The 20247-nt window shown below is 43.7% G+C and overlaps 1 protein-coding gene across 1 annotated transcript; it reads left to right on the forward strand.

The window, feature by feature from the left end:
• Window positions 1–8410: 8410 nt before the first annotated feature.
• On the forward strand, window positions 8411–16541 carry LOC121724082 (uncharacterized protein CFAP97D2-like). Its single transcript, XM_042110426.1, has 5 exons — window positions 8411–8552; window positions 8775–8855; window positions 9037–9155; window positions 15160–15331; window positions 16458–16541. Exons 1-5 carry the CDS (start codon window positions 8460–8462, stop codon window positions 16539–16541), a joined length of 549 nt encoding a protein of 182 aa, XP_041966360.1. The 5' UTR covers window positions 8411–8459.
• The last annotated feature ends 3706 nt before the right edge of the window (window positions 16542–20247 follow it).

Here is a 20247-nt window from a genome sequence, read left to right on the forward strand (position 1 = left end):
CTTGCATAATGTGGTTATAGCCGAGGGTCGCAAAGCGAATGCAGAAGTGCCGTTCACCCTGTTATGAGTTGATGAACCACTGAAACGGTGAAAACATTATTTTAAGGTACAAAAAAGTCTTTGGTGTTGCTTTAACTAATTGTGGGAAAACAGCAAATCCAGTGTGTAGACTTTAAAGAAAGCAACTGAGGGAAACAGTCATATGACTGCTACAAACATTGCATTTATACTGTTTCTTCACAAATACTGAGTTAAACATGCAAATTGTTGTCTCATAAGGACCCTGTTCATGTTGCACAGCAATTGTAATAACATTTTGAGTCTCTTAAGAGACACCCTTCATACTCATGATAATAATTATGATAGCTTATGCCATGGTTTTTCAGTGGAAGATTGGCTGTGACACACACACACACAATTGACAGATCTCACACCTAATGCCTTATCTCACGCTAATGTCTTTGCTTTCCCCGATGTAATGATACAATTTGATGATTAAATGCGAGTTGACGTAACTGACGACAGTATCTGTTTATTTTGTACAGTTTGTGGGTTACACATGCACATACTACGATATACTACGAATACTACGTTTCAAGATGACACGCTCTGCATCAAAACGAGCGTACATGCATTCCATGCATGACATGGAAAGTTTTGTTTGCCAAAGAATAACTAAAAGACTAAACTCATGTAAGGCCTTGCTTTCTGCTTGAAGCATTGACACCTTAATTCTTGCAGCCTATATAGATGACAGCCTGTCATATACTGGAACAAAGTAATCTAAACAAAAACCAAACTGGAAAAGAGGGATAATAACCTACTCTTAAATGAATTAGTGTGCTGTTGAAAAATGAGGTACTGTTGGAATCTTTGGATCAAGCTGACATCAACACACCTTATTATACCGCCTGCACCCGTTGGTGGACCGCACCTAAGCAAGCACATTTTGCAGTTCCTCGGAAATGATTTCTAGTTTTAAATTAATTCCATATCGACCACGTGTAACGTGACTAATCTGAATTTTTAGTTTAAATTGAAAGATTGAATTGTCTCTGGGGTGCCAGGCAGTATTTGCTGCCAATTCAAGGTTTACAGCGAAACTATCACATAAATCAAACAAAGACGTTTTCTAAATTTCAAATCATATAGTTAAAATCAAATAAAAAAAATATTCATACACAACTTAAATAATCATTTCCCCCCCATACAATTGAAAATAAAAGGATATATTTAACAAAAAAGAATGAAGGAGTCTGTGTCTCGGAAGGAAAGTGAGTTGTGGAAGAGGTTGAATTAGTTGTGTACTGGAGGAAAGGGAATGTAAACTCGGAGATCAGCATGACTTACCAGCAGGAGACTAGCCATGGGAACTGCAGAGTAGGCCTACGACTTGAACCAGGGATCTTAGCAACACCCCAACAAGAGAAAAGAAACATCTTGCCGTGCTGCCGATCCATTCCGTATTGCGCAACACGAAGTAATTTAAGCCGGTCCTATTTTGCTAAGGATCCATGTTGCTTCATAGTAATTCCTCCAAGGGATTAATCCACAAGGGTACGATCCAGAGGAATCCAATGTAACTACTTATCCAGTGTGAATAAACTACTATTTAAAATGCTCCCGCCACGTCTCACATGCCCTCTGTAATCACTTTGTCCAATAGAGCTTGTGTCTGGTAATTAGTGCTCTCTCCCCGCAGGTTTGGCCAAGCAGCCTTTTATCGTCAGCTTACTGCGTGACATACTGTAGCACCCCAATTACGTTTAAAACTGCAGTTGGCAAGTCTGACAAATTGAAGGGACTTAACCAAAATTTCCCTCCCCCACTACCACTGAGCACCCTCTCATCGAGTTTGTGCTCGTCAGTGCGCACCAGACTGTGATTGACAGTCAGATCACACACTCCTGCTCTGATTGGACCAGAAGATCTGATCTGTGCATTTTTGCAAAACAAATAACAGGCTCTAGGTGGAGGTAGAAGTACAGGTTTTTTTTCTAAAACTGGCTGATTTATGTTGTTCTGTTGGAGCATAGTGTCGGTTTCAGTGAATATTGTAACAAACTGCACAGTTTGTCTTAGAATGGTTTTTATTGGTTACGCACCAAAACACACGAACGCATAATGCCGGGCCAGACCTGGCCCTTATGCTCCAGCACTAAACATCTATGTGAGGCTGTATCTACAACACACACTAGTTAGGCCCGGTTATGAACACTGTAACCAACTATAAACATAAACACGACAGTCAGGACCAGGGCTCCGAACCGGTTCAAGGAACGAAAACCGAAAACGAACGGAATTTTACGAGGAGCGGAAACAGAAACGAAAACAAAATGGTCTTCAACTGTTCCGGAACAGAAACGTTATTCTGAAATCCACAAAACCGGTAAATAACGTTTTTTTTTGTTCTCTATATATTTTATAAAATTTCACAAAAGCATATCCTATGTCAGGGAGACTATTTCCGGTTGTGCGAAAAACAAGCCCGCATCTACACTGATAATGTGAGCTAACAAGCCGCTATGTAGCCAACTACTGTAGGCGAACAGCCTAATAATTTGATTTCTGCAGTTTGAAAAAAAAAAAAAAATGAATAAATGGACCTTTGGTCCAAATGTGTATATTTTGTCTTGCTGTTGTAATGTAACCTATCCGTCTGCCACTTCGGATCTTAGGCCAGCTCGTAGCGTAGGCTACTGAAAATTATTTGGAAATTGTTTGTAGCCTATGCGTAATAGCCTATTTTGCCTGTCCACGCCTTGTCGTTTTAAAGTCGGGATTTGAAATGTTGCGCAATTATAGCCTATTCTATGTAGAAGAGTTGAACGGGAAATTTGAGATAGGCCTTGTCAGTAACAGACAGGTTCGTTTATAAACAGGGTTGGAATTATAGCGCAAGCCTTTGAAGATCTCCATATGGATAAAACTTAGGCTACAACCAGGTAAGGAGTTTAGCACGTATCCAGAAATATTTTTGATAAGAAATTATTTATAGGCATAGGTTAGGCCTATAGTAAGTCTGTAGGCTATGGGATGGATAGCCCATCTGAATGTTTTTGGATGCTGCCTGTGATTTATTATTTTTGGGCATAGCTACGGTATAGGCTAAATCAAGGGGAAATAATGAGTATGTCTATTCTAAGTCCACAAAAATAGACTTGATAGGCCCGCCAAACACTGCCGGAACTTTAAGAACGAACGATATTTTGCGTTCCGAACCGGTTCAGGACCGATATGTTGGTGGCGGAACGCATGCAAGAACGAAAACGTTAAACATAGGCCTACCTGAACCGTTCGGAACGGAACGTTTGAAAAATAATTTCGTTTTCAAGCCCTGGTCAGGACGCACAACATTGGTAACTTGCATGGTTAACATTAACATTCAACATAACACATCAACCGAACAGCATCATGGAAGCACAGTCATGAACAGCTAGGCTCAGATCATTACACAGCCCCCCCGAGACTTAGTCCATGTCCCCTTGACTCAAGTCTTACCCTACGTCAGTCCATGAGCCTGGCTGGGACGCGACGCTGACGTTGTGGGCGCCCCGCTGTCGCGGCGGTGACTTCCGGTGAAGGCTGCACGGTGACCGGTGTTAGAGCCACAGCTCCATTGTCACCAAGTTCCACAGAGTCAGTGTCAAAGTCTCCACGACCCCCAGCTGAGGCCAGGGGTCGATACGGGGCCAGTCGATCACGGTGGAGAGCCACAACTCTCCGACGCTTAATCAGTCTCACACGATAGACCACATCAGACAGCTTCTCTAAGACATCGCACGGCCCGACCCACTGGCTAGTGAGTTTCGGGGGAAAATGCCTTTCTTTCTCTCCGGGCAGTACACCCACACTTTATCGCCGGTCTGGAACTCCTGGCCGCGACAGCGCGTATCGTAAGCTCGCTTTTGACGTATTCCAGCTTCACTCATAGCCTGCCGGGCCAACTCGTGTACTCCCTTCAGTCTCTCGCGTAGCTGCTTGTAGTATTCCAGCCCTGGCTTACCTCCAATCTCCGCTTCCGGAGGCGAACCGAACACCAAGTCCACCGGCGTGCGTAGCTCTCGCCCGAACATCAGAGCTGCCGGTGTGCATTTCGTTGACTCTTGCACCGCTGTGTGATATGCCCAGAGCACCTGGGGCAAGTGTAAGTCCCAGTCCTTTTGTCGGCCAATATGGCCAGCTGCACTGCTAGCGTCCGGTTAAACCGTTCCACCAGCCCGTCGCTTTGTGGATGCAGAGGTGTTGTTCTCGTTTTCCGGATGCCCATGCGCTGGCAAACCTCAGCAAACACCTCTGCCTCGAAATTCCGCCCTTGGTCGCTGTGGAGCTCTTCCGGTGCCCCGAACCGGCAGAACATCTCAGTGACCAGTCTGTCCGCTGTCGTGTGGGCGCTCTGATCTGGCACCGCATACGCCTCCGGCCACTTAGTGAAATAGTCCATGGCCACGAGCACGTAGCGATTTCCCCGCTCTGTGACTGGCAGTGGGCCCATGACATCGACGGCTATCCGCTCCATGGGAGCCCTGACTGCGTATTGCTGCAGCGGAGCGTGCGAGCGTCGCGTGGGGCCCTTCTTCGCTGTACAGGCGTCACAGCAGTGAACATGCAGTTCAACGTCCAGCCTGCATCCCGGCCAATAGAAGTGGCCTCTCAGCCGACGAAGAGTCTTTGCAATGCCGAAATGAGCTGCCCCCACTGCCCCATGCACATGTTCCAGTACACAGGCTCGTAATCCAGCAGGAACCAGCAACTGGAAAATGTCAGATTGTCTATCGGGAGCTCGCCAGTGTCTATACAACAATCCTTGACGTGCTACTATTCCCGGCCACTGTGAATAAATCGCTTTGGTCTCTGGATCGAGTGCTGATACGTCAGTCCATGGCGGTCGCTGACTGGCTTCGATCCATGACCACACTCGGCCGAGCGTGGCGTCTTCCGATTGCGTCTTCCGGATCTCCTCCCTCGACATCACGTCCACCGGCGACTGCGCGTCCGTGGCCCCAGCTGCCGCTCTGCAGTGCTGCGTTGTGGTGTTGGTGGTAAAAAGTGTTCCACTTTTTCGGGTGCAGTTTGAGCCCAGCACCCCGTATGGCGTCGAACACCTTTTCCAGATGTCCTATGGCACCGGTGAAGTCTGTTGCATGACACAGGATGTCGTCCGTTGCATAGGCCGAATGGAAGTACCCGGAACTGCCACAGCCCTTGCCCGATGGTAAACGCTGTCTTCGGCCGAGCTTCCGGGGCTAGCTCAATCTGCCAGTAGCCACTGCGTAAGTCCAGCGAGCTAAACCAGCAGGAGCCGGCAATGCTGTCCCGCGCATCGTCAATGCGGGGGAGCGGGTAGGAGTCTTTCCGGGTTACCTGGTTGAGGCGCCTGTAGTCAACACAGAACCGCCACGAGCCGTCCTTCTTCCGGACGAGTACAGCCGGCGCAGCCCAGGGACTACTGCTTGGCTCTATCACTCCTGCCGCGGCCATTTCCTTGATCTTTTCTTCAGCTGCTTGTCGTTTGGCGAACGGTAAGCGATGAGGCTGAAGTCAGATGGGCCGAGCATTTCCGGTGTCGATATCGTGTTGGACCAGGCTCGTTCGGGTGCAGTCCTCATCTCTTGCAGCGAAGATGTTGGTGTGCGCTGCTAGTAGTCTCCGCACCTGGCTACCCTGTGCTTCACTCAGCCCCTCACATCTACGAGTGCAGAGTTCATTTACGGCTTGCCTTGTCTCTAAAGAGGGCCGCGCTCTCTGAGCGGAGAGTGGTGTTTGCTCAACCCGCTCTCTTGGCTCCTCCCTGGTGAGCGTGAGCTGAGCAGTGGCGGCCTCAGCGAGCGGACCTGGATGAGACCTGTTGTTTTCGCGGGCTTGAGTTTCGCGGGCTTGTGTGGGGAGGGGCGGAGACTCAGCAAGCGGACCTGGATAAGACCTGTTGTTTTCGCGGGCTTGTGTGGGGAGGGGCGGAGTCTGGTATGACGAGTACTCTTTGCAAGTTCGCTTCCTGCGGACTTGTGTGGAGCGAGTTGGAGAGTTCTTCGTCGCGCCAGTTCTCCGCACTTCATGCTCTGTTTTCCCCGCCGTGTGCAACACTACGCTGCTCGTCCCCAAGTGTAGTGTGAACCGGGAAATGTCCACCACAGCCCCCCATTTCTCTAGCACGTCCAGGCCGAGAATGCAATCATCCTGTCCATCCGTATGCAATCCATAGCCCCTCCCGCCGTGCCACCTTCTTTTAGTAACTGGGGCGCGAGCGTGAGGGGTGCCGGGGCTGGGCAGTACCATGCGATGTGTCCCGGCTCGCCACACCGGTGGCATCCGTCTCCGCTGGCCGGCCTCTTCCACTCGCGTGGGCGGCGTTGTGGTGGCTGTGCCGTGGTCTGCCGTGTCACCTCCAGTTCCTCCCCGTCTTCCTCCATCGATGTCTGGCGTACGCAATGCCTCGACTCTGTTGTGCGGAAGATGTTTTCCACTCGTTCGGCTTCCGCGAGGGCCTCGGACAGCGAGCTGGGGGCGCTCAGGCGAAGGTGTTCTTTTAGCCGTTCTGGGTGGATGCCTCGCACGAACGCTTCCAGTGCCATCTCTTCATGTAGACCCTGGCTGTACGTTGGGTAGCCCCGCCGGGCATACAGCTGCAGGTCAGCCGCGAACTTGCCCAGTCTCTCGTCCTTGTGCCGCCGTCTGGAAGCGAGTTGTTCTCTGGCATCGCTGATGAAGATTCTCTGGCCGAATTGTCGTTGCAGAGCTGCTTCGATTGCGGTCCAGCTTACTTGCTCCGCCGGTGGCAGGTCTTCTAATACTTGTAGCGCTTCCCCCTCCAGAGCCAACGCCACCTGTACTCCCGTTCTCTCCGCCGACCAGCCATTCAGCTCGGCTGCCAGCCGGACCTGTATCAGGTATGTCGCCAGTGGCCTTTCGCCATTGTAGTGGGGCAACTTTACGCTGGGGCGTACCGCCGCCGTCGCACCGGGGACCGGCCGGTTTCCATCGCTCGAGAGGGTTCAAGTGCCATCAGCCCGGTTCGTTCCCTCCTGTGGCCGGGGGCGGGTTTCTTCGTCACGGTCACACTGCAGGCTGGCTCCGTCTGCTGGGCCCAGCAGGTGGCCATGGGCGAGCGCGCTGTCAAAGAGCCGTCTTGGCAGGAAACTCATCATCGCCAGGGCATCAGTTGCAGCTTTCTCCTCCCGTCCAGTAGGGGTCGTCATCCCACTTCTGACACCAATGTAACAAACTGCACAGTTTGTCTTAAAATGGTTTTTATTGGTTACGCACCAAAACACACGAACGCATAATGCCGGGCCAGACCTAGCCCTTATGCTCCAGCACTAAATATCTATGTGAGGCTGTATCTACAACACACACTAGTTAGGCCCGGTTATGAACACTGTAACCAACTATAAACATAAACACGACAGTCAGGACGCACAACATTGGTAACTTGCATGGTTAACATTAACATTCAACATAACACATCAACCGAACAGCATCATGGGAGCACAGTCATGAACAGCTAGGCTCAGATCATTACAATATGATCAAAAAAATCTTGCCAACTGCAGCTTTAAGCAACCCGGTTGGATAAGCCCAGTGAATACTATAGCAATAAATATTTGAAAATTATAAAGAATCGTTAGTGGTTCGCTACAATACGCATAAATACAACAATGGATAGAGTGCCTTTTTCGTGAACATAACCTAAAATAGTCCTATTATCAAATAACACCAATGGACTAATTATTCAAACTTATTTAAGAATTCAACACCCAAGACTGGAGAAAGAAAGAAACATGCAGTTTTAGAATGTTGAGGCATCAAGGGGCATACTTAAATGCAATGATTATTCCACATTTTTTATATTGCATTTTAAATTGGTCCCAGGCATGTAAAACAGCCCTAAGACCAATTGAATCATTACATAAAAGTGCCTTGAAGATCTGCAACAATAAAAACGGTTATTACGTCATTACCACCACGGTCATATACTCACTAAATATGATATCTTAAATCTTGAAATTTGATAATGCACTCAATTATTTCCTTACTCATTAAAATATATAATGCTGCTGTTCCTCCTTTCAAAAACATTATTACACTCTGAAAGAACAACACGGGTAACTTGATCAGCCACAAAAGGAGAATGCAGTCTTCCAAAATGCAAAACTTCATTTGGGTAAACATCTTGCTCTTTTATGGCTATTTTTTTTTTTACATCAAATTTAGCAAAGTGTTTTAGATGATTAGATCTATTTTATCTGTTTATTTCTTGTTGAATAACAAGGTAAGTATGCTCAGTCTATTATGTCCTTTATCCACGGCAAGTAAGTGGGTAACAACCATAAATAATTCACGTCTTCTCATTATCACTATAGCAACAAGGGCAGCAGACCAGTGAAGACTCCTCTATACATCCTATTATGCGAAAGGGCTTTGGATTCACAGGAAACAAGTGTTACACTAGTGGAACAGACATGCACAAAGCCTACCAGCCACTTAAACCTTCTACTAATAAGTACCTCCAGAAAAAATGGGACCAGACATACTATGAAGAGCACCGCAGTAAGGTAACTTTGCTGTTATATGGTCTTTTGGGCCCCCACCGTCAACTTCAAGGCAGCGCTGCCTGGCATTAGGGTTAGGGTTAGGATAAGGTGCCTTGAAGTCGACGGTGGCAGCATTGCATTGAAGTCGATGGTTGGTGGGGGCCCAAAAGACCATCAAGCAACTTTGTGTATCTGTGTATAGTGATGTGGTACATATTAATACTTTCAAATATTTCAATACAGGTCAAAAATGCAAAATCAGTTGTTGACACCAAAGGTATTGAGACACCCTTGCATGTTCAGCTGAAACTGAAAAAGTTACAGGTAGGAGCTATGAATTTAGTCTTAACCGCGATTTAACCCTTAACAGCATTTATATCTTCAAAAGGTTGGGATGGTAATTGGTAAAAATTTGTATTGCGAGAGTTTTGTAATTTTGATTGAATTTCTATTGCAAGCAATATTGTATTAAGCCTCACAAGTGATATATTTTACTTGTGAGAAGTTACAGGAGGAAAAACTTGCCATTATTGAGAGGGACAACCGTCTCCTCTCCTCCAGATTGGCTGATATTATGCGGTCAAGGGGACTGGTGGACCACAGGAATTATTACTCTGAACACAGGTTGGTGTTTTAGGTGAAGATACAGTTATTTTAAAAGTATTTCAGAACAGTTCTCACTACAGGGTTCCCACTCTAACTGAAATGTAAAATTCCATGACTTTCCCTGACTTCACCTGACAAAAAAACTGAATTTCCATACTATATAATGAAGGGTACAATATACCGACCAAAGATTTCAGAACAGTCACGTAGCGTTCAAGAATCTTTTACTTTTTTAGAGAGGGAGATGAATAAATGGGCATTGAATAAACGTTGGACTAACCACAACTACTCAAGCAAGCAGTAAAGCTAATAACACCAATTCTGAATGGAAATATATTTGTAATTATGTATTTTGGCAAGTACATTTTAGACAAAATTCCCTGATATTCCATGACTTTGCCCCTAAAATGATTAAATTCCCTGACTTTCAATGTCTGGAGTAGACTTTCCAAAATTCCATGATATTTCAGAAATTCCATGACCATACATTATGTTATATGCTCCCAACCATTCCTAGGCCTACAGTATCATGACTTTTTTCCCCGACATTATTGATGGGACAATAGAGATCAGACAGGAAGCAGGTGGGAGAGAGAGATGGGCTGGGTTTGGGAAACATGGGCGTCGGAAGCTTTTTTAACGTGGGTGGGACAGTTGAGTGAAGTGGGGGGTGGGGGGTTGTATGAACTAGACGCAATTTCCTGAATTCTGGTAGCCTACATTTTAACAGGTTGTAAAATGCAAGTAAAGCTTTTGATTCAATGACTAATTCAGAACCAGCTTTAATAATCTCATGATATAGGCCTAGTTAACCTTGCATGCAGTTGCAATATCTGTTAAATTAATTTCTTGAATGTTTAATGCAGGCCCGGAGTGGCTAATCGGGAACTCACAAAAACTGTTCACTAATGTTAGCAGTGTTTTATTGACTTAAACATGGATTTGACATTACCTAGCGTCGCTGTAATCAAAACGAGAAGGCTTTCACAAGTGTTTTGAGCTGTAATCTTCCAATGGCTACCTCAGTAGCTAGAATTTGACCACTCATTTGTGTGTGTGTATTGTAGCATTTGTAATCAAGTGGAATGGATTACACGAACAGTCGGAGGGTCGGAGATATTACACGAACAGTTTTAAAACAGCACTGATATTTTGCATGGCAAAAGTAGGGGGGTCCAAACTAACAATTATAAAAAGTGGCTCCGACGCTCATGTTGGGAAATGACTTCAGACCAGACACGTATAGGTCCCTGTGGGCACTACACCCATATGTCAATGCTATCACTGTGCTAGGTCACCCCCAAACCTGAAAAAAAAATCCTTCAATTTATGTTGTTAGCTACATAAGGAAGTTTTCAGAAATTCTGATAAATTAAGTTTAACATGTCTGGACAAGTTTCTGTGATCCTCTAGCATTCCTTTCATGTACATATAGTTGCAAAGCAGGACAGTTTGAAAGTTTTTAACAGCATAGAAACTATTACAATTAGTGTCAAGCATGATTGACTTTACCTACTGTAATAATATGGGCTCATAGAATCAATGTGAATTGGCTTATCAGAATGCCGTCTGCTCTGGCTGAGAGCGTACTTTATGCCCATGACGTACAGTAACAGAGCCATCTTGCTCCGCAATAGAAAAGAAAGAAATTTAATAGAAACTATTGTCTCCCCTTTCTTGTTCTCATGCTGTCAATCAAACCTCTTAGTGGGGAGTGATCGGGAAAATAGAGGCAGACGCAAATAATAAATAGTAAACTAAAACAATATTAAGGAATCCATATGTTTTTCATCAGTTTGGAAATGTAGATTGAGACATGTAGAGAAAGCCTACCTGGCCCCAACGATCTCCCACCAAGTTCAGGGGATGTTGATTCAACCATTCCCCCCAGGAATACAGGTCTTGGACCTGGTACCGAGAATTAGTCAAAGGGTCACATTCTGTGGTGGATATCTTTCGAAGTATATATGCTACTTACCAACAGTCTTGAGGGTATTGAACAATAGTACTGTAATACTGTAACTGTAACAATGGCGGGCCCAAGCACCTGTGGTCCGCAACCCATGACATTTTTGAAGCCAACAATGCACCCACATGTGGTTGTGTGGGTGTCAAATGCACATATCTGATGTGTGAGTTATTTTTTTCTGGTTTATACTTCTCTGCGTATCTGCGTCACTCACCAGCGAAACAGTAGTCAGAATGGCGAACTCTATAGACAGCTATGCTGAAATATTAATCTTATTTGTTTGGCCTTTTCCTACTTAGATTTTGTAAAAGACACAGTAGCTTACCAATGACCTAGTTATTGTAACCAGAAAATAAGGCTGAGGTTATTTGCGAGGTGTCTGCCAGCCAACCTATGTTAGCAAGCAAACTTTCCCACAACTGCCCACAAAGTACTGCTTGTTGGGGAAGAGCTGATTTCAAATTGTTACTGTCAAATAGTCACTTTACAAACGGATAACCCCATCATTGTAATCCAAATACATGTCTGAGTTTATCTGCAAAGCTTACGTCAGTGAACTAGCATGTTGCTTCTCACCACAGTAGGGTGATTGAAGCAGTAGGCTATCAAGACACAGGGCGAGTTGACCAGTCATAGTACTTGTGGTCTGCATCACCTTAAAGGGATGGTTCAGGATTTTGGACATAGGACCTCATTTCCAAGTTAGCAAGTGTGATATCAGTATGTGTTAGCCTGCCACTAAAAACAGTCTTACCCACTCCACAGTACACCCGAGGCAAATATAACGCAGGCAAGTAATATAATGAGGCAAATATAACGCCCGACTATCGATGTAAATGTCTGTTGATAGTTTTATTTCTAACATTATTCTATCCTTGCATTTCAATGATCGCATTACATTTTGAGGAATTATTTTCTCAGCAGTACCTACTTACACTACAGAAATATAATACCCTAAAAAACGAATAGGATATTTGAATCATTGATGCTTCCTGCATAGGCTATTATCCACACAAGTTACCTATTCTTGATTTAGGATATACCTCGCCTGTATCACGTATCTTCCTGTAATATTAAGACAGCTTGTACAAAAAAAATGCCTTCCATCACCTGTTACTAACAAAATCTCACAAGGCAGGCATTTCTTATTCTTTAGTAAGAGACACAAAATGTGTGCAAGCAGGCATCTCTTGTACTCCAACATCAATGGCGACGAGTGACATTTTACATCTCCTCTTGAATGGGTGTGGCCAAAAGAACACAGTCTTTAAGGATGACACCAACATTTATCTTCTCCTCATGGCTGCATTGTTCAACATATCAAAGCCCCCTTCACATTATAAAATCAGAAACCCATGACTTAATGCACACCAAAAATGAAATGTATCTGATAAACTGTCTAAAAAAAACTGTTTTTCATGTCATGACGTCACTCATTAGCACAATGCTAGCGTGTTATGGCCAACAACGACCCAACCTGTAAGAAAACAAAAGGACATAAGTACTCGTTCATTCAACTTTTGACCTATAACCCATGTTGAAGTTATACAAACTACAGTCAAATCTGAGATTTGTCAATGACAATCAGGTGAAAGAGACAAATTTAGCCGTCTAGCTCCATTGACTCCCATTCATTCTGCACTCATGGCGATCGCCCCCAGTGGAAATCTGGTGGAACTGCAACCAAAATTAGGTACAATGGGACTTAATATGGAGTGGCCAGGCTCTCCGTAGACGGGCTCTGGTCCAGCGCTTGACCCCCTTCGTCACTGGGGGGTCCGTCTGACTTCTCTGTTTGTACATAGGCAGTAGGAAAACAGCGGGGTGATCTGATTTTCCGAAAGCTGGTAGAGACTTAGCTTTGTAACTGTTCTTGAACTGTGTGTAACAGTGATCCAGTGTGTTGTCACCACGTGTAGGGAAGTGAATGTGTTGAATAAATTCAGGCATGGACCGGTTCAGATGTACTTGATTGAAATCACTGGCCACAATAAGCGCAGCTTCAGGGTGCGTGTGTTGTTGTCTATTTAACACTTCTTGCAATTCTGAAACCGCAGCATCTGTGTTGGCTTGTGGAGGAATGTAGACAGCGTTGAATATTACCGAAGTAAACTCACGGGACAGGTAGAAGGGTCGACAGCTAGATGTTCTAGATGAGGCGAGCCGGACTTTGAGAGAACGGTGACATTTCTAGGATCACACCACTTGCTGTTCGTCATGATGCAAACACCGCCACCTTTCGATTTTCCAGATTCCTCAGTCCTGTCAGAGCGAGCAGCAGAGAAAAACTCCACCGGAATGATGGCACAGTCCGGTACAAGTTCAGTTAGCCATGTCTCAGTAAAGCATAGAATGTTACAGTCCCTGATGTCTCTTTGAAACTGTATCCTCGCTCTTAGTTCATCCATCTTGTTCACAAGAGACTGGACATTGGCTAGGAGAATGCTAGGCAGTGGAGGCCTATGAGCTCTATTCCTCAATCTGTTACGGCCCCGGCTCGTTTTCCTCTGTGTTTTTTACTTCTGCGCCGAGATGCATCTCCATGGTTCCCTGATGCATCTCGGAGAATCTCAGTCGGCCAGGTAGAATGAATCGTCGATTAAAACATCCCGAAACAAAAAAGGCAATTAATTTCCGATGTTTCTGAGTGTAACGCCATCATACGTAATCAGTGCAGTGGAAAAGTGCAAAAAATTAGGGGTTAATAAAAGGTAAAAGAGTAAATATTTTAAAGGGTTCCCCTCAACTAAAAAAAATATAACATTCTTTTCTTTATATCATATTTATTCCTCTGCCTCTATTATTTTACTATTGTTATTACTTTAAACATGGTGAATTATGAATTCATTTTCTCGATGGAATGGTGCTGTGGATTCCGCCGGATTGGTCTATAGCTCAACCAGGGCTGGCTACACTGAAACACACAGATGTTTCAAACTACTCTACACTGTTCATGGTACTGACTGAACAGCATGACAATTTTGCCTCATTACAGATAATAAAAGTGAAGTTTAAAATAAAGGCTAGACTTCAAAGTTTTCATCTTGGTTTACATTATTTGCCCTCTCATTCTCTATCCATAAGACCATGTTAAATAAAGCAAGCCACAAAGCTCATTTGTCGTATATATATATCAGTCATATGTGGATATATATACAGTGTTTCCCATACATTGACTTATTTGTGGCAGCCCACCACAATATCAACATTGACCACCACACAATGGTTTTCCAGGTTGTACTAAATTGTGCTTAAATCTGGTTAGCATCATAACCACGCTGCGCTAATTTGCTAAAAACTGTTGCATTTAAGTTAATTCTGCAAACCTACCACCACAAATATAATTCAATTCTGTGGGAAACACTGATATATATATTTTATGTCTGAGCATTTCATTAATTTGTTTAAATTGGGAAGAGAATTTCAGGTAATATAGCAGAAAATGCTTCAGAAATGATCTCCCACCCAACCTTTAATGTTGGCTAACTAACGATAGCCATGGTCTCCCACAACAGCAGACTACCTTGATTGTCACTTAGCTTATAACTTTGTCTGTACAAATTACACGGTTCGTCCATGCTTATTAGGTAGCAACACATATCACAGCCTTTTTCATTCTCAGTGTCATGTATTTTGACAAGCCAGTTTCTACATAGCCAGCTAGCTTAATGTAGGCTACTAACTTTATGGACACCGTAAATATTAGCGTGGTTAGGTAGGCAATGTGCTGACATGGTGTATTTCTGTCATCTGATTTTTTTTACTAAGTTGTACTTTTTTATGTCATGAAAAGAATGTCGTGTTAAAATGACTGCTTAAAAATAACCCTTTTTCAACCAATTTTCTGTCGTAGGCCTCATAAATTACTTAAAACATGCATAAACATATTTCTATTTCCTTTCTGAGCAATATAGTGTGTAAATGTAGTGACAAATCTAAATTAACCTGAAAGTTGCCCTTCAAGATTAAAAACCACCTATCATACAACCCACTGCAGATATTTCTGCATCCCATTGTGTGTTTTAGGTTAATGATCATTTTCATTTTCAGCAGTCTGAACGCAGAAAGGAGACAAAAAGAATTTTTGCAAGTGAGTTGTGAAAACCAGGCTATCCTACAGAGAATAAGAGCATGTGAATCTGATTACTGCCAACAACGGTGGCAGGAAGACTGGAAGAATGTAGAGCACCAAAGGGATGACATTGCAAGGTACCCACGCAAATTGGCAAAGAAAAAAATTACATAAATGTGGCATCCTGTGTACCACATAAAATTGAATTATGGAATTCTTTATTATCAGTACTCTTACAACTGTAACCTTTCGTATGCACAGGGTGTGAGGTACAGATGTATGTCAATGACACAGTTATCTATGTTCAGCCAGACTTACTGCAACACTGACAAATGTACATAAATGGTTGGTTGACTCACACTTGCATCTCAATGTCAAGTCTGCATGTTTGTTTTAGAAAGACATTTACTGCACCTGACTATGACCAGTCTCACATATTTTGGGATTATTCTTGACTCCACTTATTTAAAAAACAAGAGTGAAATTAGAATAATATTATCTGGTAAATTTTAGATACAGTGCCTATAAAATGTATTCACACCCTTGGATATGTCCCCTTTTACTGCTTTTATAAACGGAATCTTGATCAATTTCATTTATTATTTAATAATCTTTGTTTTACTATAATTTACAAATATCTTAATGTTGAAGTGAAAGCAGATTTCTACAAATTGATGTTAAAGGTTGTATCAGCGATTTCAGGCCCAAACATAAATGATCACATTCATCTAATCTTTCCTAACGATCCGCTAGCTGCCTGCTCCATAAGCAGGCCATCAAAAAAATGTGTCTCTGTAGGCAGCCTAGGTTCCAAGATCTGTACACAAAAACAATTGCTACCAACAAGGGTTGGCAACTAGCCTGGTCCTTACCGCCTGTGACTACGTTTCTCTTCGTCATACAGTCTGGAATAAAGTAATAATAATCTGTCTCCGTAGTTGGCGGATGCTTATTTTGAGGTTTAAAATCATTGGAGTTCCCTTAACCAATCAGCAACGTTTGGTAATGACGTATGCTGTGTGCTGGAGTTCAGGCTTTTACGCTTACCACTTCCGCTTCAGGCTCTTACGCTTCCCACTTCTGCTCTCAGTAGTAAACAGACCGCTGGCTAGTATGCAGGCTACCTGACCGCCAGGGCAGTCTCTTCATAGTGGATATATCTCTAACTTGCGCCAGCCACAGACCGAGAGTTGTATACCAAAAGCATCACGTCGCCGAGATTATATCAGCTCTTGTCACACGCCAGTTTTCCCTCTTATCTCTTCTCGCCGCTTAACAGACGATTGATGTTCTACGCAGCCCGGTGACTTCGTCGGAGCTTACTTCGTTCTCCACGGGCTGTTCAGACTATACTCTCGGATAAGTTGGATTGTACTGACGACCTACGTGTTATTTAACCTGGAGCTTGCTCTGTTAAACTAACAGTTGTTCAGCATAAAACAACGCAGCCTACCTTGAGCCACACTCGGTGACTGGCTAACGTTACTGTCCACAAGCACGGTAGCCTCGCCTGGAGCCCAGCTCGGCCACAGGCTAGCCTCTGTCAAACACAAACACGGAGCAGTTTACCTTGAGCCCAGTTCGGTAACCGCTAGTCCCAGTCAAGCACAATCACAGCAGCCTAGCCTTGAGCTCCGCTCGGTAACCGGCTAGCTCACGTCAAGACACACCGCCTCGCCTTGAGCCCGGCTCGGTAGGGTAGCTAGTAGCTAACATTCCATTCCTTAAGTAGGCCTATGCCGCATTGATTTTGTTAAGGTAATTTGAGAGTAGGGGGTAGAATTTGAAGTAGTGATGCATGTAGTACACTTGTGCGTTTAGGTTTAGCTATCACCATCTGATAAATCAAACTTTTCCCAAAGCCAGTTGGAAGGAGAGTTATAAGACGTCCTTGCCATTTATAAAATTGTCAAGACAAGCCTCTTGTTCCTGCTTTAATTGCGTGATGCCCTCAAGAGTTGAGACAACTTCGCGGATAGCTTCTAGCGTCTCTTCCTCCGTCGCCATTGTTGCTATGCTGTTGAACTACAAGCTTCGCTGGACTACAAGCAACTCGGCAAGCAAGTTCCGCGTCATCACTCAACTGTTCGCTGATTGGCGCGGTCATACGCGAACCGCATACTGTGGGTTGGGCCAGACTACGTGCGAGGCTGAAATCAAATTTTGGCCGGAAGTACGTAGGATGGTAACACCAGGCTAGTTGGCAACCACTAAAAGGCAAAATAAAGTGTTACAACCAATAACCGACAAGATGCACGTTTAGGAGAGTTTCAATTGCACGGGAGGGAGCAGCAAGCTAGCTCTCTGTTTTGTTTGAACTCCAACAGAAGTGATGTATCCCCGCTATCGCTGATACAACCTTTAATTAAAAAATTATAATGCAAAATAAGTGATCACTTCATTAAAGAGGGGATTTTTGTATGATTGTAAAAAAAGACCAAATTAAATTGATCCATTTCTAAAAACAGTAAAAGGGGAAATATCCAAGGGAGGTGAATACTTTTTATAGGCACTGTATATTACTGAGGTAGTAATATATACATTATACTACAAAACTGTATATGAAAGCAATGATGGGGGTTGTGTTAATGTCCTGTTTTTGTTTGTGTTCTTCTTTGTGTTGGTGTTTTTGTTTTTGCCTATATGATGGATGGCGTGCCTTGTGTTGTTGTTTCCTTAAGCTGACTTGTTTTGGGTTTCCTTGTTTTGTTTTGTTGTGTCTTTGTGACTTAGATTTTATTTCTAACTTGGCATTTAATAACAACTGGCTAAGTCAATTAATGGCTAGAACATCTTGCCAAAGGACTGCAGCTGGAAATTAGCCGGCTGGCTAACACATTTACAGAAATGTTGATTAAGGTGTGTTGTCCTTATAAATGAATAAATCAAATGAGAACACTGCCAACATTTAATTATGTTGCACTCCGATTAAAACTACAATCATCTTTTGTGTGTGCTTTGATGTCCACATGATTACAGGCACTGAGAAAATGTCCCAAATACAGATTATACTATGACAAAACATATGTGGCATGAGCAGTATAAGGGGAGATAGATGTGGATAGTTTTTTTTTTATTTCTTTTTTTATCTGTAGCCTAGGCCCAGGTAGCACCCGATGTGCAATGGACGCACTGTGTTATTCATAGGGAAGCGCTCGTGTCAAGGCAGCTTAGTTATTACCGACCTGAATGAGATTTTGAACGAGGTTGTGAGAGTGGGGAATTTCATCAAGACCCGGCCCTTAAAAGCGTGTCTATTCTCCGCACTTTGAGAGGAGATGGGAGCTGACCAAAAGGCTGTACTGTTTCACAGCGAGGCAAGGTGGCTTTCCCGAAGTGCTGTCGCGTGTTCGAGCTCCGAGTCGCCTCTTCTTGGAGGAAGAGCGCATGTTTGAATCTGCAAGCACGTTCACTAATGAACATTTCTTGACGAAGCTGGCCTATCTTAGCGATATATTTGGAAAGCTCAATGAGTTAAATCTCCAGTTACAAGGCAAAGACAAGCACCTAGCGGATAAGATCACTGCATTCAACAAGATGATTGTGTGTGAGATTAGGTGCAGATCTATTTAAAATCATTATTTTCAGCACATTTGTAGGCCTATCATATGTTGACTATTGATGAGATTTGTATCATATTTTTATGATCCTATTCACTATTCTCGACAAAATTGATAAAAATAAATATTAATAAAACTATTTAAAAAAAAACTTGTTAACAATTGGTGGTGTTGGGTAGCCTGGCGGGCCATCCTATATCATTGAAATGTATAGTCTGGAATCGAACCATTCACCTCGCTTAATCCAAGGGGCGGGCAGAGAATTGTCTTTCAAACTGCCTAGGCATGCAATAGGCCAGCGCTACGACCATATCCGTATCCGGTCGGCAAAACGGCAAATACATCCTTCTTCGAAAGGAATGACTTAAGTGCATTGTGTTGCTCAACTTTCAAAGAAAAGCACAAGTCCAACTCCTCCAAAGTTGACGCCAACGCCGATTCAAACAACCGCTCTTCGTTCGCCATAGCCACCTTCCTTGTTGTTCACCGTCGCAGGACTGTCATTATCCTGTTAAGCCCGCCTTAAGACTCTCTAACAAAATAGAGCGCTGTGATTGGATGAAGTCCACGGCGTCAGCCAATAGAAATCCCTATGGTTTGATACTAGACGTACAGGCCATGGAGGTATTATATATAACTGGAGAGAGTGACTAAGTCCCGTCCCCATTCATTTCAATGGACCATGCTAGGCTAGCTACTTCAGCCAAAAAAGTTTGAAATTGATCGCAGCCATCTTTACAAAAATGGCGTTTCATGGGTGTTCGTTTCCGGCACCAGCTGGAATTAGCCTATTAGATTCCACGTTACAGACGGAGACAACGTAAGGTACAACGGTATGTTGTTGATGAAGATTGGACATTCCCTCAGAGGAAAAGAAGTTGTTCGGGAACGCGCTTCACCTCGTTATAAGCGCAAATTTATTAAATTGGTTGGGATAACATTTTGGGAATGGTGGTAGAAGTTTGCCCTGTCTCTGAAGTCCTAGGTTATTTAATGTGATGTTCATATGTGATAATAAACAATGCAAATCAATATTGAGTCACTTTAAGCTACACCAATAATGAACCCTAAATGCTATATTTGGACAGGTTGTATTACGCAATAGGCTAGCCAACGAAAATTACTAAAATTAAGTAGACATATGGGATGTAAGAAACTTGTGGATAGCTGAAATATTTGCTGCACCCAGTGTGCATTTGCAGCTTGTTAAACCCGGTTAAACCTAGGCTACATTTGCAGGCAGACAAAATGAAGCCAACGCAAGTTGGACCGATAAGTGCACATCCCTCGGGTATTGTGGTTCGAGCAGGCAAAGAGTCTGCAACTGTTGTTGGATATTTGGCTTTTGCCTCGACTGGCAGCCTGGTCATTTAAATCAAATGCATAGCCTAATCATGTTAATGTTGCAAGAAAGCAAACTAAATAAGTCATTGACATTTGTTTCGTTTTAAAACACTTGAGGAGACATAGGTTACATCCAGATGTTGCTTTGTCATGGACTACAGGTAG

The sequence above is a fragment of the Alosa sapidissima genome, chromosome 11, assembly GCF_018492685.1.
Source record: "Alosa sapidissima isolate fAloSap1 chromosome 11, fAloSap1.pri, whole genome shotgun sequence".
Classification (NCBI taxonomy): Eukaryota; Metazoa; Chordata; class Actinopteri; order Clupeiformes; family Clupeidae; genus Alosa; species Alosa sapidissima.